Genomic DNA, 21893 nt, shown 5'->3' on the forward strand with positions numbered 1-21893 from the left:
AGGCTGAGCAGGAGGGTTCCCAACCATCAGCCCAATATCACCATGTCCAACCTAAACCTCTCCTGGTATGACCTGAGGCCATTTCCCCTCACCCTATCCCTTGTAACCTAGGGAGAAGAGACCAACCTCTGTGTGGCTCCAACCTCCTTTCATTGTCCTTTGATAATCACAGGATGTCAGGGGTTGGAAGGGACCCAAATAGATCATCAAGTCCAACCCCCTGCCAGAGCAGGACCATGCAATCAAGCTCAGGTCGCAGAGAATTGCATCCAGACTGGCCTTGAAAGTCTCTAAAGAAGGAGATTCCACAACCTCTCTGGGCAGCCTGTTCCAGTGCTCTGTGACCCTTACAGTAAAGAAGTTCCCCCTTGTGTTGAGGTGGAACCTCCTGTGCTGCAGCTTACATCCATTGCTCCTTGTCCTATCACAGGGAGCAAGTGAGCAGAATCTGTCCCCTCCCTCCTGACCCCCAGCCCTTAGATATTTATAAACATTTATTAAATCCCTTCTAAGTCTTCTATTTTCCAGACTCAAAAGCCCCAGGTCCCTCAGTCTCTCCTCATCAGGCAGTGCTCCAGTCCCCTAATCATCCTTGTAGCCCTCCAGTGGACCCTCTCCAGCAGGTCCCTGTCCCTCCTAAACTGGGAAGCCCAAAACAGAACACAGTATTCAAGATGAGGTCTCAGCAGGGCAGAGTAGAGGGGGAGGAGAATCTCCCTGGATCTGCTGGACACACTCTTCTTAATACACCCCAGGATCCCATTGGCCTTCTTGGCCACAAGGGCACATTGCTGTCCCATGGATAGCTTGTCATCTACCTGGACTCCCAGGTCCCTCTCCACAGGGCTGCTCTGTAACACAAGTGTGGGAAGATCCCAGGTTGGATATTTTAAGACCATCTGGTTGACATTTGAAGGACATGGTTAGAAGGCACTGGGAAGAAGGTCTAAACTAATTTGTTTTACAACTGCATAAGCTAGAAGTTCACTGGATGAGTGGCAGCTCACTAAAATAACAGCATCAGTTGTTTTCAGTCATGTGAGCATCACTGCAGAACTTGGAGCTGCCCTGCACAGCTTTGTTAGAAAAAGAGTGGTGGTTCCTGTGTCATGCAGCTTGGTTAGTGAGCTGAGGTGCCTTATGTTAAGCTTGCACCTTCCTGTGGGCATTTGGTATAGTCTCCAGCAATGCACACAACATTTGTTGCACTAAAATCTCTGCTGTGGGTGTAAGCAGTTTTACTGCAGCTGGGGCAATGGAGTCAGAATATCTGCATGGGGCTGCAAACGCTGCCCTGATTGGGGAGATGGTTCTGATCACCTCTCCTGTCTTCTCTTTGGTTCTGGCCATTGAAAACGTTTTTGATCCATTTTCCTTTTAGGGTGATATGTTGAACACCAAGTACCAGGTGGATCTTGGAGATGGCTTCAAGGCAATCTACGTGAACCTGACGATGACTGGAGAGCCCATCCGGCACCGCTACGAGACCCCTGGCATCTACCGCGTCTCGGTGAAGGCTGAGAACATGGCTGGGCACGATGAGGCTGTGGTGTTCATCCAAGTCAGCTGTAAATCAGCTCTTTGGTTTCCTTACTTCTGCTGCTGCCTTAAAACCTCCTGACAACTATGAAGTAGTGCAGAAAATGACTAGTCACAGTTAGGAGTTTTTTTCGGTGCCCTCACCCAGACTGGCAGTGCTGTCACGTTGTTAGAGCACAGGCTTGTAAACCTGCTGTGTTGGAAGGGTAGAGGTAGTTCTGTTTGGATTTGGGAGAAGGGTGGTGTATCAATTATTGAAATAGCAAGCATGCCTCAGGTCAGATCTCAGGTTTGATCCATCTTCCTGACTCCAGACCTCGTTGGCAGCCTTGGCAGCTAAAGTATAACACTTCAGGCTATGTCTTTTTAGGAGCTTCTTAGGTGCTGTGTGAAGCAAGTGAACAGATGTGTTGAGAAGTGTACAAGCCACTTTATTCTGTGCTGGTGAGACCTCACCTGGGTACTGTGTACAGGGCTGGAGCCCTCAATATAGGAAGGACATGGACCTGATGGAGAGGGTCCAGAGGAGGGCCACGAGAATGATCAGGGAGTTGGAGCAGCTCTACTATGAGGACAGGTTGAGGGAGCTGGGGGTCGTCAGCCTGGAGAAGAGGAGGCTCTGGGAAGACCTAATAGCAGCCTGCCAGGACCTGAAGGAGGCCTACAGGAAGGATGGAGAGAGACTGTTTGCAAAGGTCTGCAGGGACAGGACAAGGGGCAATGGATTCAAACTAGAGAAAGATTTAGATTGGATATCAGGAAGAAGTTCTTCACTCTGAGGGTGGTGGAATACTGGAACAGGTTGGCTGGGGAGGTGGTTGAGGCTCCATTCCTGGAGATATTCAAAGTGAGGCTTGATGAAGCCCAGGGCAGCCTGATCTAGTTGGGCACGTCCCTGCTGACTGCAGGGAGGTTGGACTGGATGACCTTTGGAGGTCCCTTCCAGCCTGGACCATTCTATGATTCTAAAGAAGAATGAAAATCTCAGCTTTTCCAATAGTCAGGCTACTTATTGAAATATTAGAACCTAGACAGTTTATTCTTACAAAGTTTTAAGGTGGTACTTGGATATAGATTTATGTTGACAAGCAGGGTTACTTGACTTAGACTGCTCTTCCTCTCCTTAATTAAGACCTAAAAAAAACTCATCAAATGGATTTAAAGTAAAAGAATAGCATGGCATGGGAATATCATGCACCATCACCAGCTTAATGTACCTCAGTCTCATCTCATAATTGAAATGAAGAGGGAAACTCATAACTGGAACTGAATTTTTCCTCTTCCTTTGAGATTCAAGACAGCTATTGCCTTGTCTGTCTTCAGATGTGTGTCAAATTCAGAAGCATAAATGGAAAAGATACTGCTCTGGCATTCTCCAGGTGTCTCTTTTCCCTGTGTTGTGAGTGGTGTCTTCCCTTCTAATCCCAAAGCAATGGAAATCACTGGAGCCACACCGCAGGCTGTGCACAGATCCATGTGCTCTGTGACAGCTGATATTTGTGTATTTTGCTAGTCAGTCCTTGGGTCCAGAGTTTCCACTTCTGCTTTGGTTAGCAGATGGAGCCCAGCCCCTTAATGCTGATGGCCAATCTCCTACTAAATCAAATGGAAATTAGCAGAATTGCATTCTCCACATCACTTTCATTCTCTTTTTTTCTGCTGTGTTTGGTTTATAAACCACTTGACAACTCCAGAGAGCTCAGATAAATTAGTTAGGTCTTCACCATTACTTTTTAGGAGCTTCTAAGTGCTGAGAAGTAGATGGAGCACAGGAACAGTAGATCTGTACAGGCAAAAAACAGCACTAAACTTTGTGTAGCATCCTTCTCTCTGGGGAGAAGAATTTCTTACCAGAGGATGATGAGCAGTAGCAAACCCTGATGGGACAGCAGAACAACTGCTTCCTCAAAGTGTGTTCCTGGTGTGGCCTGTATCAGAATAAGCAGTAAACCCAAAGCATGTCAGCTGTCTGCAGAAGCCAGAGAAATTTTTCACAAAGGAAATCACTGCTGTGTTAAGGGAACCTTGCTGCTGGAGTGCAGGGGCAGCAGAGCACTGAAAGCAGATGTGGTCCATTCCTGAGCTTGTCCACAGATGCTGCACATGGTCTAGGAGACTCATGGAGGTCTGTGACCCAGCCTGCTTGAATAAATCCTTTCTGAGTGATTTACTCTGTTTCATTTTTTAAGTACATTACAAGATTTGAGGAAATTAGCTGGCACTAATTAAACTGCTCTTTCTACATTCTAGAGAAACACTAATAGCCTTCAGGGACATTCTTCACTGTAGAATACCATGAAAGCAGAAATATTCAGAGTCCTGCTTTCACTCTATCTCCAGCTGATGTGTTCCCAGGGAATTTTCTCAGGACCAACTGGTAAAGGGAATATTTCTTCCTCCTGCCAAGTTCTGTTGCTGTGGGATGCCCTGTAATGCAGGACAGTTGCATGAACTGTGGCTTGTCATCCAGATGATGCTTTCTGATCCAGATCACACAACCTATAACTTGCTGATGAACTGCACAAGAAATTAGAGCAGGTCTGAAAGAATAAATCATAGAGTGGTCCAGGCTGGAAGGGACCTCCAAAGGTCATCCAGTCCAACCTCCATGCAGTCAGCAGAGACATCCCCAACTATATCCAGGCTGCCCAGGGCCTCCTTGAACCTCACCTTGAATATCTCCAGGGATGGGGCCTCAACCACCTCCCTGGGCAACCTGTTCCAGTGTTCCACCCCCTCAGAGTAAAGAACTTGTTCCTAACATCCAATCTAAATCTGTTCTTCTCTAGTTTGAAGCCATTGCCACTCATCCTGTCACTGCAGACCTTTGTAAACAGTCTCTCTCCCATCCTTCTTTTAGGCCCCCTCCAGGTTCTGGAAGGTTGCTATTAGGTCTGCCCAGAGCCCCCTCCTCTCCAGACTTGAACAACCCCAGCCCCCCCAGCCTATCCTTGCAGCAGAGGTGCTCCAACCCCCTGCTCATTTTCATGGCCCTAAATAAATGTGAGTGGGTGTCCCAAAATAAAAAGAACTAAAGAAGAACTAGGCATGCATTTTCCTTTTCATGAAACCATAGTCTCTGTAGTGTGTGAATAATTAGGGAGCTTTGAAAACTGTACTGAAATTAAAACAGAAATTGTGCAAGTCAGCCTCATTCCTAATTGTCCACACTTAAGGGGGCTGTGAAGTTTGTTCAAATGTACAATGGAATTGAGTGATTGAAATAAGCAAGGCACACAATAATTTTTTGTTAGCTCTTCAGTATATGGGAATGGCAACTTGAAATACCAGTCATCAGTCAAGCACCAAACAACTTCCACTCTGGTAATTTTGGAGAAGGAAGTAACCTTCTTCAGGAGCAAAGAATCACAGAATCAATAAGGTTGGAAAAGACTGTTTAGTTTCCTCTGGCAAAATGTGAATTTATGGCACACTTGAAACAATGATGCAGATCTTCTCCAGGCTTCTTTAATTTGCCTCATAAGAAGGAAAATGGAATTCCTAGAATTTCTGAGTTTTGCTCAAGACATCAGCAACAGAAGGGGCATTTTCATTCTGTTTTGGCAAAGAGGCTATTGAAGAAACAATTCATTTAAGCACCCAACATGTCTTGAATTCATGTAGGTGGTTAAAGAGAAAATGCAGAATGAGAGATAAGTTGGGATGAGGCATCTCACAGGCTGGCTGAAGCCAGGTGGGAAAGGAAGGTGTGCACAGCTTGGGCAATGTGCTCTGAATCAGAGCAGTCTAAGTGGTTTAGATGTGAGCAGGCAACGATTCGGTTCATGGAAAGAGAGTAACAGAAAGGCTTCAGATTGGTTTTAATTACATTTAAGTGTGCACTGAGATGAAAGCCTTTGAAGGAGTCAGAAGCTGTATAGAATGGCACACAACTGGCCAGGTTAGCTACACCCTGTGTAAGGAGTGTGTGTTGGAGCAGCCATTTGGTATCCTGGCAGGATGGTGCAGCTGAGTTAAGAACTTCTGATTATCACTTTGTGCTGTTAGAAAGCTTTTATCTTCACAGATTCTGATAAAGATACACTCAGAAACCTCCAAGGGAAAGATTTGCTAAATTCTACTGGTGTCTAGAAAGCTTGGTCCAGATGATCTTTGGGGTCCCTCCCAATCTGGCATTCTGTGGAAGTTCCTGCACTGTGAAGCCAAATACAACATGCAGGAGCAGATAAAAATCACTGTGATGATTCATTGCTGTTCTACAAATAATAATGTTTACAGCCTTTTGTAGGTGAACATTCAGAAAGGAACAAACTTACTGAGGGACACATTTTGGAGTGAAAAGGTGATCTATTTTGATTTGCAAATAGATGGTCCCCTGATGTACACATCTATTTTAAATCATGCATCAATGGTGATGTGAGCCCAACAGCTGACATTTTAAAATGAAAATGAGCAGTCAGCAACGTTCTTTGTCAGTTTTCTGCTTTTCCCTTAGCAGTTTGAGATTTCTTAGAGTTCTATTCAGTTATCTTTTATTACTGGGAAAAAAAAAGAAAAAGAAAAACGCTGTGCTTGCCTTTTCCACTTTTAACTGGGATATTTGCTTATGTTTGCTGCAATTGGGCATGCACCAAAAACATGCATCAGAGAGGTGCATTTTGGTGATCCATCTCTTGGTTCTAGGAATTTGTGGGGTTTTCTGGGGGTGTTGGTGATTGAAATGAGGTCCTTTCAGCTAGCTTTCATCTCAGATGGAAAAGCATGGGGGAGGGAAAAATACGTTCAGGACTTTGATGTACAAGTGAGAGGCTTTGGGGGAAAGAGGCCTAAATAAATTGATAGATTCTTGTTCGATGACATCTTGTGTGAACTTTGTTCAGCTCCACTGCAGGCTTTAAGATTGGAAGCAGTTCCAGTTGTTGGGAGAAACCAGGAGGTGAACCTGACAGCCATCATTCTGCCTAAGAACCCTAATTTGACAGTCTTCTACTGGTGGATAGGAAACAATCTTCAGGTACCTGAATGGTTTTGAGTGAGATCATTTTCCTTCCCTTTCCAATAAAGGTTGAGTGACACCTTTTACAGAAGTGCTTCCATCTTGCAGGACTCCTTTTAGATCATCTTTTACCCCAAACAACCAGTTATGTCTGCTGGCAAGAAGTGTCTTAACTTCCCCTGTTCCAACACATACATTGCAGATGTTAACTTCCCTTTATTGATACTTATGTGGAAATGGAAAATTTCTCTTCTAGAACTGATTTGAATTTCTAAACTGTTTTCTTTTGGGAGGGAAAACCAATTTATTCTGTTTCATTACCTGTGGAAAAAGCCTTGTGGAGGGGAATGCATTTGGGACCATAGCACTGGTGACTGCTGGCACTTGCCTGTTGATAATGTGAGTGCTGTGAATTGAAGGGCTGTACACAAATGTATTCATCAAGTAGATAAATATTTTCTGGGAAAGCAAAGATAACTAGGACATCTAAAAGGATTCCTACCTCAAACAATCTAGTGATATTCATTTGGGGATAGAAAATCTAGATAAACATATCCTAGAGCAACAAATATGCAAGTCTTTCTGTTGGGAATATTTCTGGTCTCACAGGGTTAAGTTCTTTTAAGGTAATTCTTTCAGTAACAGACAAGTGATATGTTTTGTGTATGAGGCAGACTAAGTGTGACAGAGGAATGCTTTCAGATAAGCACAAAGAACTTTCTTCTGGTAAATGTGCCTGCATCTGCCCATCCCTGTTGACTTTGCCATTGCTAGAACAGGCTCCACAGATCAGTGTGCTCTTAAGGAGAGGGGTCTGTGGTTGGGAAACAGTGTCTCATCTCCACCTTGGAGGTTATAGTGGACTGCTGCACTTTCATGGGTCATGGTCAACAGAACTGATCCTTTTAACTCTGCCATACCCTACATTTTTGAGGCAAATGGCTTGCTGTGTAAGATCATGTGAGGTTGTTGAGCCTGCCTCAAAATCCATTTATTCCACTAGGATCTGAATGAAAAACTAATGCTCTACCAATTGTTCCAAAAGAAATGACCTGCCCAGGGTGACCCTGCTTTGGCAGGGGGGTTGGACTTGATGACCTCCAGAGGTCCATCCCAACCCCCACCATTCTGTGATTCTATGCCATGTTTGCCCCAGCTGGCAGCCATTCTGTCTCTAAAGGACCCAAGAAGGGAGAGAAATGTCTGTGTTGAAAATTGGGATCTGAACAATCTGATGAAGTGTTGATTAATTGAATCATTGATGTGAACTGCTTTTGGGTAATGTTTTTTATGACACCATTCTCATGGTTCTTGCTGAAATTCTACTTTGAACTTTGTTTTTTAAAGCCTCTCCTTACATTGGACAGTTTTCTGGTGACAAAGTTTGCTGAGACAGGTGATGTCAGAGTCACAGTGCAAGCTTCCTGTGGGAGCTCCATGCTTCAGGACTCAAAAGTTGTCCATGTTTTTGGTAAGACCTTGCCCTTGTTCGTTTCATGTCTACCTCTTAAACCAGCCCTGACACAGCTGGACCTGGTGTAAAATTCTATCTAAAGCCACATTTAGTTCTTGACATGGAAGGAATGAACTGTCAGGTCGATAACTCCATGCAGTTAAGCAATGTGGTGGTGTGGAGGGGTTTCATCTGAAGAGTTTTCATGGAATCATAGAAATATAGAATGGTTTGGGTTGGAAAGGACCTCCAAAGGTCATTTAGTCAAACCCCCTCTGCAGTCAGCAGAGACATCCTCAACTAGACCAGGTTGCTCAGAGCCTCATTTTGAATATCTCTAGGGATGGGGCCTCAACCACCTCCCTGGGCAGCCTGTTCCAGTGTTCCACCACCCTCATAGTAAAGAACATGTTCCTAACATCCAATCTAAACCTCCTCTTGTCTAGTTTGAAGCCATTGCCTCTTGTCCTATCACTACAGGCCTTTGTAAACAGTTTTGTTTCCTCTGTCTATTTTAAATGTTGCTGTGTTTCCCAAACACTGCATGTAGCAATAGCATTTTAAGTAGTGCTCTGGGCTGTGGCTAGAAAGATTCTTAGAATTTCTAAATAAAATATTTTAAATACCTCTTAAAAAAAAAAAAAAGAAAATCTAGTTCCATATCTGCTCTCAGCATTAAACAAACCAAAAAAAAAAGAGCAATAATTGCCTTTTCTCACAATTTCTTTGATGTTTATCTGGGAGTTTGGATCAACTGTAGCTCTGCTCTAATTATTGAATAACCCTTCAGCTCTTGTTTCACTGTGTGTCCTGCTGTGTTTTGTTGTGTCTTAAAACGTGGTGACAAGGCAGAACAGACTGTGAGAAATTATTTACTGTTGTGTTTGTTCTGTCACATGTAGGATTGCAGATAAGTGGAAAAGCTTCTTTTTTAATGCAGAGCTAAAAGCCTTCAGATATCATGAAATACACAGCATGATACATCTCCATTTGCTGCAGAAGATTTTGTTATTTTTCCTTTTGGTGTACTTACTAATTTAAAATAATGGTAAACCCCACATTCATGCTAAATGGAGCTTTTATGAACCTCCTCCTTCCCTAAGATAAATGGATTTAATATTTATATTGCCACTTATAAGTGCATCCACTTTCCTAGAAGTCTTAGAGGTATAATCCTCTTAGTGTGACTAGATAAGGACTTTGGCTTTCCAAGACTCCTCCTGCTCTTAGTCATCCCAAGAGCAAGAAAATTCTGGCCATGAGGGAAATAAAGAAACCTTTGGAAAACAAATCCAGGTTAAAATGCAGTTCTGATAGAAGTGTTGGGGAGGCCAGGTTTGACTCTTGCATCTCAGAGGATCTCTTCCTCTGCTTTACATTGAGTTCCCCAAGTGTTCATCCAAGGAGCCTGTATGGACAAAGGGAAGATTTTGGAGATAGTTTACTATGAAACACTCTATCTCTAGTATTTCAGGTATTTTCAACACTCATAGCTGGGTGGCTGTACCTTGTTTTTGTGATTTCAAAGAGGGCAGCACTTAGCCTTTGTCATATCTTTCCTGCTACATGTTTTCATAGCTAGCTTTTGGAGTATGCAATGTATTCATTTTACATGGAAAACAGAAACATGTAATGGGCAAACCTGTATATTTATGATTCAGTGAGAATAATATCCACTGATGCATTCAGAAGAGGAGGCTCAGGGGTGACCTCATTGCTGTCTACAACCACCTGAAGGGAGGTTGTAGCCAGGTGGGGGTTGGGCTCTCCTCCCAGGCAACCAGCAGCAGAACGAGGGGACACAGTCTCAAGCTGTGCCAGGGGAGGTATAGGCTGGGTGTGAGGAGGAAACTCTTCACAGAGGGTGATTGCCCATTGGAATGTGCTGCCCAGGTAGGTGGTGGAGTCACCATCCCTGGAGATGTTCAAGAGAAGACTGGATGAGGCCCTTGGTGCCATGGTCTAGTTGATTGGATAGGGCTGGATGATAGGTTGAACTGGATGATCTTGGAGGTCTCTTCCAACCTGGTTGATTCTATGGTTCCCATTACAAATAAGAGAAACTAACCATAGCTGTGTGCTATATTGTCCTAAGAAAAAAGTGCTGGCAAGGTTCTGGATTCCAGGGCATGTATGTAAATCTGCTTTGGGTTTGGGTTTCTGTTCTTTTTCTTCCTGCTTTTCTATCTGTAGGCACAAATTTGATGATGTTGGTGAAAATGCAGAAAGAAATGGAGTGCCTGACAGGAGAGTGCTCTTGCTGCATGCAGAGTACACAACACAGAGCAGCAGGGTTCCCAGACACTGCGGTGCTGCACAGCAACTTGTGCCAAATACGTGTTTGCAGCTTTCAGTTCTGCAAAGCCAGTTTTGCATCCTGGTTTGTTGCTTGTTCAAAAATGTTTGGTTTTGTTTTTCTAGATCATTTTCATGTCCTTCCTCTGAAGTTTACTAAGCACCTGGACACGTACAACCCCAACATCCCGGAGTGGAGGGAAGACATAGGGCGGGTGGTAACACAACTGCTGGCAAAGGTGCTCTTTCAGATTGCTCATAAAATGTTCCCTCAGCAGCTGTAAAGCTTGAAGGTGAAGTTAATGTCTCCTCATTTAGAAAGAAAGGGACAGAGCAAAATAATAAAGCAAACCTCATGAGCCACACTTCAGCCAAGTTTGGGCCTAGTGTTGCTTTTACGTGCTGGCTGTAGATGATGATATTGTAACATAGACAGTTTAGGTCTAACACAGCCTCTTTGGCAGTTAATGCTAAATATTGCTCTGTGGGATTAGGGGTAGGTGCACTGCTGCCTCCAGAACAGGAAGAGTAGCTTGAATGTGACATATTTAGAAGTTAGGTAGAGGATGCCATGCAATACAGAGACATCGCCTGTGTGTAAAAACAAAGCAGAAAGAAAGCCACAATGCCACTTGTGGAGCTCTGAAAATGAAATGCAATCTGTAGGCACGTGGTTCATACAGCTGGCTTGTAGATCATGTTCACAAAGGAAATGTGGATGGGAAGCAGCTGAATCCTATAAGTTAAATCAAGTACAAAGCCATGCAGCAGTACTGTGAGGTAAGGGAAGAGCACCCCATGAAAATTGTGTGAGCTCTGGAGCTGTGCTCTTCGGGTGCACATGCTGCCTATAGTGAGGCAAGAGCACTGAGCTGGAGGTTGATAATGCTTTGAAAATGTTTAGATTTTTAATCCTTTGGCTTTTCCTGGGTTTGCAGTAGTGCAAATCAGGTTCTGGAATTTTGACTTTATATTGTTTCCTTCCTTTTTTTTTTCTTTTTCTTTCCGAAGGTTTGCATCCAATGTCAAATTACTTTCCCACTGTTGCCAACTTAAACCTATTCCATAAGAAGAGTTTGTCAAATTGTGTACTTCCTAATCAAACAGACCTTACATTTTATTCATTACTAAGTCATTTGCAAAAGAATATGGACAATTTAGTGGAATTCCTGAATCTGTTAGGGAAAGGCTACAGGAATCACAGAATAGTCTGGGTTGGAAGTGACCTCCAAAGGCCATCTAGTGTAACCCCCTCTGCAGTAAGCAGGGGCATCCTCAACAGTGTGGCTGTATTCTACAATACATGGAGGAACTGGGGACTAAAAGCAGTATTTGCACAACCTGATATGAAAAGCTTGCAGCTGATTTTCAGTGGAGGATGAAGGTGTTCATTACAATTCCAGGAGCTGAATCTTAGGTGCTCTTAAACTCACCCTGGAAACTTTTCTGTCCCTTAAACACGTATGGAAAAGTAGCCTCCTAAGCTAAACTTAGCTGTAATGAATATGCCCTTCTAAGTCTACTAAATGTCTGAATGGCCCACGGATGCCCCTAAATCACTTAGGAATGTTTGTTGTGTTACCGTGGCACTGGCCAGACATTGCAGAGTGTTGCTAAAACTGCAGACCGCTTCATTTGTGCTTCTTGCCGTGATGCTGCTACAGAGCAGCTCACATTTCAGCTACTTTGGGTTTGGCTTTGTTCATGTTTTAGCTGCTGCTGGAACCCTCTCTAAATAGTAAGGATCTGAACAGCAAAGACTAAAAGACACCTGGGGTTAGTTGTGTGTCTTCTCTCAAGTGCAGAGCACATTGTCCTTTGTGTTGCAGGAAACCAACACGCCCGAAGAAGCGCTGGTGACGGTGGTGAAGCCAGGTCTGCCCACAGCTGCTGACCTGCATGTGCTGCTGCCAGCAAACCAGCCCAAACACAGGAGAAGTGTAACTAGTGATAAGGTAACCAGGGCAGAATATGTCTGCTCAAGCCACTCTTCATCCTGTTTTGCAGTCACTGCCTGTGCTCCCGTTGCTTTTATGTGAAATTAAAAGGTGCTTCCTAACGGTGTGAAGATCTCACTCCCACCTGGTAGCTAGGAAGAGTTATGGCTGCTGGCTGACAGTGTACAGACCAGCATCATCCAGTGCTTACTGGCATTGGTGTATTTCTCAAGAATATCTATTTGTTAAAGAAAATCAACAATGATGGTACAGCAGTCTGTGAAGATCTGGTAGAGCAAGGAGTGTGTTTGGAACATTGATGGTTCTAAAGAGGGCTGAACCATCTCAGCTGAGTAATTTCACTTACTGACAGTCAGATTAGCCTAAAGTGCTGGTCCCACTTGCATTGTGTGCCATGAACATGAGCTGAAACAAAGTGACTGTTTAAACACAGTGATGCCAGCATCTCTTTAAAGGCTGCTCATCAGTGCAGTTGTCATATCCATTCTGGTTTCAGACTTTGGGGGGTGGAAAAGTAAACACTTAGAAGCTATCAGGTGTGATTGGCTTGTAATATAACTGAGGCTATGCTCACATCACCCTTATGTTGAGTCATCCTCTCCCACCCCAAGATATAATAAAGTCAGGGGAATGATTTCAGAAGTTAGATGTTGCTCAGTATGAGTGAAAATATCTGAATCTCAACTTGTGTATAGTTTCTGTCCATAACAAGAGAGAGACTGCAGGGGTTTCTGTTACTCTGCAAAGGCTTTGTCAAAGATGAGCACTGTAATTGATAAAGTCATAAAGGAGTTACTGGTGAAGGTTCCATGGATATAAAGCAGATTTCTAATTTGGCATCCTGTGGGATGTTGTATCCAAAATGATAGAGCATAGAGTGTAAAACTGGCTTTGATCTTTTAGAAAATTGCCCATGTTGAAGACACAAGCAAGTAGGAGAGAAAATCAGACAGTTTTTCTTCTGGGGTTAGGATATGATGGTGTATTTAATGGTTCTTCTCCAATAAAACATGGACAGATATTGCTGTGCTTTATCCACTGGAGAAAAAGATGAGGAATCCTGATTTTTTTTTTCCACCTGGATGGATGGATGTGTCTACAGAGTATTGTTAACAGATAGGTATAAATGGAATGCATCCCCTCATAGGGAAGGAGGTGAGGTGAATTATGACATGCAGTTCATTATCAAACAGCAGTTCCTTTTCATAGCAAGAACTCTCAAATGACATCATAGATTTTGTTCTGATAGGTTAAAAGAATGGAGGGTTTTTAATATGCATTGTGCACTGCGTGAGTTATGAGCAAGGCAAACCCAGCAGTGTATGCAAATGGCATGCTGCTGTCTGTCACATGCTGGAAAGACATAAAGCCTTTGCTTAGCAGAAGATATAGAGAAGCTAGAAAGATTTGACATGTTTAGCTTTTATGGCTTGTGGAGTTTTGCAATATTTTAAAATATGGAATTCCTTTAGGATTTCAGCTCACCACTGACAAATGCTTTTGGAGTTTCTTACTGTTTAATGACCCAGAGGTTTTCCTTTATAAAGCACTGAGTCTCCCAAAGTGGAGTGGAGCCTGAGACATCTGACATTCTCTCTGTTGTGTTTTCAGAGAATAGAGGCTATAAAGCAAGCCTTGAATGCACACAACATCAGTTTCTTCCTGAGGGGAGGATACTGGGTCTTGGTGACGTTAGCCGACTCCGATTCAGGTAAATACCTAAACACAACTCCCAACAGACCAACCTTTGGGTGTCTGAGCTCTGATAAAGAGAAAATACTAATGTAGATCTATATGCCTGCTCATACACACACACACACACACAGACTAACTTGTACTTGTGCCACAGACACACACAAACACCTGTGTGATTGTGTGAATATAGACACACACTCACACACCTATATATGGATAGGTTTTCATTTGGCATTCACTAACCATCACCACCAAATAACTATTTCTTACACCTTTTGCTTCTGCCACACTTCATCATTTGTTTCAGAAGGTTCTTGCTGTTTTCTGTGTGACCCTGTCAGAACTAAACACCTATGTTACACAGAGCAGGGCTCTGAAGGAGGAGCCCACCTTTCATCCAAAACACTGCCTGCTGAAGCACTTTGGCTGCACCACCTGGTGAGAAAGCAATGTCTGTGCTTCAGCCATTAACTCTGTAGATAAAGCTCCAGGGGTCTGGGATATGTAGCCTGGCATCTCTGAGCTTCAAATCCACGTGACATGAAGCTTATGGCAGGGTCTCCACATTGCTAATCCTGTCCTGAGATCAGTAGTATGCTGCTTCTGTCTGTAGAATAAATAGAAATAGGTTATTTGCATGCATTTCCTGCATCTCTGGATTCTCGATGTGCCTGGGAACTGAAGAGAGTCTGTGTGCATACATGTGTGTATTTGAACAGAGGTACATTACAATGATCTTTTAACCAGGAAGTTCAGCTTTGACAGAGCTTTGTGTTAGAATGTGCTGTAATTTCTGCTTGTGAATCATAACCCATCATATATCCTTTGTTGCTTCAGTGTGTCGTGGCAGAAAGCTCAGCTGACCACAGTCCCTTGTGTAAATGCTGTTGTGATGCTTTGCCTGCCAAGTCTGTGTAGAAGGCAAAGTTCCTTTTTCTGCTCTGTAATGCAGCAAGGTGCTGCAGTTCTGCTGTGGTACCTCAGTGAGTTCAAAGGTGAAGGAGTCCTTAGCCAGCAGCAAATGCTGGGACTGAAAGAAGCTCAGGTTCATTCCAGCCTTCACCAAGCATGGCCTTGAGTTTGTTGTTCATGGCCTTAGTTTCCTCCTCTGTGAAATTAATACAGCTCTGCTTCTGTAATGCATGTACTTAGGGTGTGTGTTCATTTCCTATGAGAGAAAAAAAAAAAATCCAGTGAGTAAGCAAATAATTAAATCTTTAGGGTTTTGTGCTTTGTGTTGGTTCTTGGTTTTGTCTTTAAATTGGACCTCTGTCCTTCAGTCACAAGGCACCAATTAATTTTGTGTGGTTTCCTTTCTGAAGAACCTACAGATGAAAAGGAAAAGGGTCACACAAATAACAAAAAATCATTTTGACCTGACAATTAAGTAGAAAAGAAAGCCCAGGAATGCCACTGATGTGAAAGAGGACGTGCTAAACTGTTCTTCTGTTTCATATTTCAGATGCTCAGAGGATTGGAGGAGGCAGTGGCTACTGGGCTATCGTGGTTCTCTTCGTTATCTGTCTAGTCGTGGTGGGGGCTTTCATCCTCTACAAGTTCAAAAGGCAAGTAAGCCTTCAGCAAGAACATAGACATCTTAAGAAGTAATTTATCCATATATCAGGAAAACAGAGGTTTGAAAAAGAGATTTCTTGAAGAACTGCAAGAAGTCCACTGCTTTGAAAGTTGTGTTTTTCTGAACTTTTCAGGGAGCAAGATACTGCAGTGATGCTTGTTCTCCCTTGCTGTCTTCCAACATAAATAGCAGCAACATGGGAATTACAGAGAATTTGTTCAGCTTGTCTAAATAATATCACCAAGAAAGAGACCTGAGCTAAAATATTAGTCCTGATTAATTCCTACCTCATTGCTCCTAGCAGTTATGAACAAACTAAAGCGATCGGGACAGTGAGTGCGTCTGCAATGCTGATTTGCTAAAAAAGAAATCATTTTATCCTTACACAGAGCTCCTGGGAGTTTCTCTTTGCTCACATCACGTTTCAATTGCTGGGGCAATGCCACATGGAATGAGTGGTGGAGATAGATTAGGATTAATTTGACACTAGAGTGCATCGAGAGGAGAAATAATTCTGAAAGCGGTCTTTTTGAGACACCTTTTCTCAAACTTGACAGAATCCCCTGCTGGTCTTTGACAGTCTGAGAGGTCTTTACAATTTATTTTAATCATTGCTGCTAGGGTGCTGTGCAATTCAAAGAATTCTGTTCTTGTTGATGAGTTCATGTAATCATTGGCTGAGCTCTTGTTAATTTTGTATCTCGTGGGCATTGAGAAGCTCTTGCGTTTGATCATAGTGGAAGCAAGCCTTCATCATCATCATCAAACCCTGACGTCCTTACTCCAGGGAGGGTGCCTGTTCATTTGTCTCACTCTTTAAAGACTGATGTTCATTTGTAATATGCAGTGAAGTAATATGCAGAAAGTCAGTAAAATTGAGGGTGGCACTGAGTCAGTGAGAGCAATGAGCACAGACAGCATTTAAGTAAGACTTTGTTTAGAAAAGAGGTTTGAATCCAATAGAGGAAACCCCTCCCTTTCCCAAGAATCTCTTCATCTTCTCACCACAGCACTTGGGTTTCTGAGAGCCCATAGTGGCTGATTGCTGAAAAGGATAAAGCACAGCTCATTGTATCAGACTGTCTACAACTGAATAAAAATATACTTTGCTATATTAGATGTGATGTAATTGTTTTATTTCAGTAGCAGTGCATGGAGGATTGTTGTTCATAGTGTGGAAGCATAAAACTTGCTGGTGATATCTTTTGCAAGCTGTATGATTTATATCTTTTATTAGTTCTGAAATGGGAGCAATTAAATAACAGACACAGTTGCTGCATGGCAAAAGAAGTGTAAAATATTCAAGAAAGGAAGAAAAAAATAATTTTCCTTGAGTTCTTTTGAAAGTGCCCAATGAACCATTGCTGTATAGATAGAGCTTTTATTAAGAAGGAAATTACAGTGCAATTTGCAAACTGTGAGCTTTAATGTCTCTCATACTTCTCTACATAATTTGTGAAAATCATCTGCAGTTAAATTTGGTTGGGTTTTTATTTGGGTGCAAACGTGGAGACTTGTGAGTTGCGTTCAAATGTTTCTCAGCAGCCTGCAAACCGCTGTTTGACGTTGAGGAATGACCGTGCAGGGGTGTTCAGTTTTAGTCCATATCCTATCTGATTCTGAGGTACTTGACAGACTTCTGTCAAAATATTCCTGCTAAGCTTTTCCAAGATGACAGCTTCTCTGGTTGCATCCTTCATTTGCAGTTTGATCTTCAAATAATATCGAGCACCTAATTGGTGCTGCCTTTGAAAAATCACTTTTTCAGTGTATGCTTCCTGTGAACTCTCCCACCTAAATCTTTAATCCCTTTTACAAAGCCTTTGCTGTGTTTATAAAGATGGATAGTCAAATGCTGGGTCCCAGTGGAGAACTTACTAGTGAACACAGTCCCTTTAAAGTCAGCACAGTCAGTATCTAAGTTTACAAAGTGGTCCACAGGGACTGAGGCTATGAAACTGAGTGTCCTTTACAGATAGGCTGCAAGTTCCGAGGAGCAAAGGCAGCATGTCAATATTATATGCCTTATATTAAAAACTAATTTGCTGGAACAAAAACTGTTCCTTTTAGGGCATAAATTCAGCAGAATAACACTTAATGGGCCCTGGAGCAGGCTGCCCAGAGAAGTTGTGGACACTCCTTCTCTGGAGACTTTCAAAACCTGCCTGGACATGTTCCTGTGCAGCCTGAACTAGGTGAACCTACTGCAGCAGAGAACTTGGACTAGGTGATTTCCAGAGGTCCCTTCAAACCCTGCTGCTCTGTGATTCTATGGTAACTCAAACACCACATGCAAAGATAAATATGAATTATTGTCACATAAAAAATACACACATGTATAAGGTGCTGAAACGTTGTTACTGTCCATAACTTTTATGTGGGGTTCACAGAGTTAAGGAGGAGATGGAAGACATTTGGTGCTTTCATTTCTATAAACTGTTAGTCAGATACTCCCTTCAGAAGAGTTAAGAGTTTTTCCCCCCAAGACAGAGAAATGTTTATTAGTCTTAATTTTAGCACTACACTAATTGAGTCTACAGGACTTGCAGTTGGCATCAGAGCACAGGCAAAGCAGGTGGTTTATAAGATTGCCTTGGACTATTCTGTCTCTTTGCTGGCCCAAAGGACAGAGCAGTTCTTTACTTAAGGCTGATACCTGGAAAGATGGAAGGTGGAAAGACTGGCTTGCAGCTCAGATGGTGACTGCCTTGGCAAGGAGGTTACCTGAGAGTATTCTACCCCTCTTCACCAAGCAGAGGCAGTGTTCAGAGCTTGTGTTGAAAAGTGAAGAGAAAATAGCAGACTTTTGTGTAGGCCATAGTAGGGATTGGATCGGAAATGGAGAAACCTGCCCAAACCGCCCAATGGTTGCTGAATAATGAGGCCCCTTGCTCATGCCTGCCCCTTGTTCACACCTGCCCTCCCTGCCTGGATGGTTTCTGAAGTTCATGTCGTAAGAACTTGGGTCTTGATTTACACCCAATTTTGTGAGGCAGAATTGCCTCCTGATTAAAGATGCTGTTGCCAAGGCATTGGGGACCAAACTCATGCTTCTCTCATGAATCTTTCAGGGCAGTCAGGACAGCTATGATGAAACAACTTGCTGCTCCTGTTCAATCTCTCTTTGGTTGAGAACTGCACTACCCAGTGCTAAAACTTGGTGTTCATCACAAGAGGCTCACAAAATATAGGCTGGACTTGATGACCTCTGAGGTCTCTTCCAACCTGGTTGATTCTGTGAAAATTAGTTTGGGGGAGAGCATTAATCTAAAAATAACAGTCCTGCAGAAGCAAGATTTTGTCAGATGCCTCATATACAAGAAATCAGGAGAGTGTTTTATCTAATTAAATAGAGGGGTAGAGCAAAACCAGAGGCAGATTTGTACAGAGGTAATGGGATCTTGGCTGAGTTGTTGTACGCATAGTCAAACCCAAGGCTGTCTCCTCACTCCTGAAGGAATGCCCATTAGAAAGAGAAGGTTCAAACTGTGTAATTTCCCACTACTCTAATCAACACTAAAATTGTGGAGTCTGATGGATAATCAGAGCTGTCATGGCTTACATTGGTTCTGATGTGCTCTAATCCCAAATACTGAAGCACTGAGCAGGAAGACTGCTGCCCTCTGCTCCTGTGTGCAGTACAGCTGCAAACATTGCAAGGTTGAGTTTTGGACCCCTCACTACAAGAGGAGCATGGAGGTGCATAGCCAAAGAGGAGGAACCAAGGTGGTGAAGGACCTTGAACAGAACTGAAGTTTGAATGATAAATTTTGATGCCTTTAAAAACTATTTCCAGTCATACCCCACAAAAGGGCAAAGTTTGGTTTAAGTAGTTTGGGGGGAGATTTTCAGCATGGCAGCAAGAGGCAGCACCCCAGCTGCTAAATCTGGCACTGGCTGTGGCACAAGTGGCAGTGCAGACAGTATGGATGGTGGGCAAGCAAGAATAATTTGCCTTTTCCTTGCTCTTGCTTTCTGAGTGTGGAAATCACCTATCTGATGCCTCAAGCAATGTGTTACAACGCTCAGGAGTATGCTTCAGTTGTTTAAGCATCCAAGTACAATGGGCTACAGCTGCTTCTTTTGACCAGAACAACATGAAGCAGCTGGAAAATATTTTTGAGAAACCAAATCTATTCTTTAATGCAGAACTGGGACCTGCAGATATAGATTTTTTTTTTTTTTAATACCATACCATCTTTACTAAATTTGGTTCACTAAGAACACACTTCTTCCACTCCCTTTGAAACAAGATTGATGTTTTTTGTGGGTTTCAAATTGCCATCCAGAAAAGATTTCTTCATCCTTTTAATGCAAGCTTCCATGGTGTGGGGTCCTGGACAGCATTCTAGAGAAGGTCAATAGCAGTGTCTGCACCAGGCAAAGTGGAGGAAAGGAATGTTGTCTTTTAGCCACATCAAAGCTGCCTTCCAATCATCATGTTAGTAGTGGAAGATGTGAAATCATAATTTTCTTTCTTTATACTTGTGTATAACAAGAGGATATCAGAATAGCCAAACCAAGGCAAATAGTTGGCTTTCCTGCTTAGGTGTTTGGGCTGGTTAAGAACAGTTAGCAGTAGCATGAAAATCTTCAGCTCTTAATTTGTATGCAAACTGCTGCCAGTGTACTGAGAGCTGCAATGTTGTTTTCACAAATCACTGTGAATCTGCTTCAGCCAAATGTACACCAGTTTGTGGCTATTCCTTTCCTTCTCACTACTAGCAAGTCCCACTTTAGGTAAATGAGCCCCCTCCTGGGTCATTCCCACAAGCTGGAGCAGAACTGTATTATCTTTCTGCCTCATTGCCTTACTCTCTCATTTTCAGTCTCTGAAGTAAAGCTATCTTTTTCTCCCCCACCTTGCTTATACTACTTTTATGTTCCAGGAGAGCAAGTTTAGTCCCAATGCATGGCATTTAGTTATGAAAAAACAGGCACTAATTTAATGATCCATAATATTTCATAAAAACCTTCCTCAGAAAACAAAGTGATAGCATGCAGAGAAGATTTCTGAAATGAAAGAGCCATGTAAATCAGGAGTGCCTTAAAGCACAAAGAAGTCAGTCATCTGCACATTAATCCACACAGCACTTCAATAAAGTGTTGTATTTAATGGATTATTAGTTTTGTTAGTTTTGTTAAAGGTCCAAGAGAATGCTGCATTATCCCACATTCTTTGCCATGTAAATACCTTCCTGTTCTTTATACTAGAGAGTCTTAATCAAACCTCTGGAAAATAAATTGAGTTGCATAAAGGCCAGTGAATATTGGCTCCACAGGGAAGGGACTGAAAACCAAATAAACTGGAGAGTTTAAATGAGTGGGAATCAATGTCTCATCCACCTCCTGATGTTCCTTCCTGCTGAACATTAAGTGCAAAGGGTCTCAGATATGAACTGATTAGAATTTGTGAATATAGACTAGGAAAGAAAAAAAAACCTAACACTTTCTAGAATGTCTTGTAAAAGATGTGGGACCTAGAGGACCTGGTGAAAGCTGTGATGTTTGTTACTAGTTCTGTGCAGAATTAAGGCTCCAGTTCATATTTTTATGGTCCTCAGAGCAGGCATGAATATTTCTTCTTCATGATTGGAACAAAATGCCGCAGAGAAAACAAAAGGAACTAAAAATGTAAACCATGGAGTGCAGCTCAGCAGAGGTAATTGTCTGCAGTGATGGATGAGAAGCACATGCACTCTGCAGCTGAAGAGTAAACCCCCAAAAGGAACTATGGCATAATCTTCTTCTCTGTTCTTAGAAATGTGCTTTGCATTTTGTGTTGCTGGGATTAAACTCTTGGGTCAGACTTCCCATGGCTTTTTCTATTCAGTTACTGGAAGAAGAATGGTGCAAGGCTTGGCACTATGTGTATGTTAGTGTTGGAGGAGCCCTTGGACCTGTTGAAGTAGTTGCAATAGTGCAGAGCACTGTGTCCTCAGACCTTCTCTCATCCTGGTCCTTGCATTTGGTTATTCCTGTGTTTTACTCCATGCTCACCAAGACCTAGAAAAGAGCAAGAACAATCAGATACCTTTCTTTGTGCTGATTTTAAATAATGGGACAAAATCCTTGATTTTATATATCTAATTTTATCTGTGTGTGCATATATAGGAGCAAGAAACCTCTTGGATAGCTCACATGAAAGGGTGGAGATCCTCCTTAGTCACCTTGCATTATTTAGCAATTTCAGTTTATGCTGATTACTTTGATGCATTGGAAGATGCAGTTCAAACTAGTTTGCTGCAGTAACTTTTATCTCAAACTAAGAATGGTGCCACCTGGTAAAGAACCTGTCCTCTGAAATGTCACTGAAAGACAGGTCAACTTCAAAAGCCTGGGGGAAACCAAGCAACCTGTCTATTTATCCAGACATCACACTGCTGCCAGAATATGGAGCAGAAGATGGTTGGGTTTAGA

At 42.7% G+C, this 21893-nt stretch overlaps 1 protein-coding gene across 1 annotated transcript in view; it reads left to right on the forward strand.

Moving 5' to 3' along the window:
- Positions 1–21893, forward strand: part of SORCS2 (sortilin related VPS10 domain containing receptor 2) — a 535405-nt gene that overhangs the window by 509534 nt on the left and 3978 nt on the right. Inside the window, exons 19-25 of the mRNA XM_054391420.1 lie at positions 1382–1568; positions 6381–6514; positions 7844–7967; positions 10371–10483; positions 12074–12199; positions 13814–13913; positions 15360–15462. Of these exons, the coding sequence (XP_054247395.1) occupies positions 1382–1568; positions 6381–6514; positions 7844–7967; positions 10371–10483; positions 12074–12199; positions 13814–13913; positions 15360–15462 (887 nt within the window). The remainder of the gene's footprint in view (positions 1–1381; positions 1569–6380; positions 6515–7843; positions 7968–10370; positions 10484–12073; positions 12200–13813; positions 13914–15359; positions 15463–21893) is intronic.

Source organism: Indicator indicator, chromosome 23 (genome assembly GCF_027791375.1).
Source record: "Indicator indicator isolate 239-I01 chromosome 23, UM_Iind_1.1, whole genome shotgun sequence".
Taxonomy (NCBI): Eukaryota; Metazoa; Chordata; class Aves; order Piciformes; family Indicatoridae; genus Indicator; species Indicator indicator.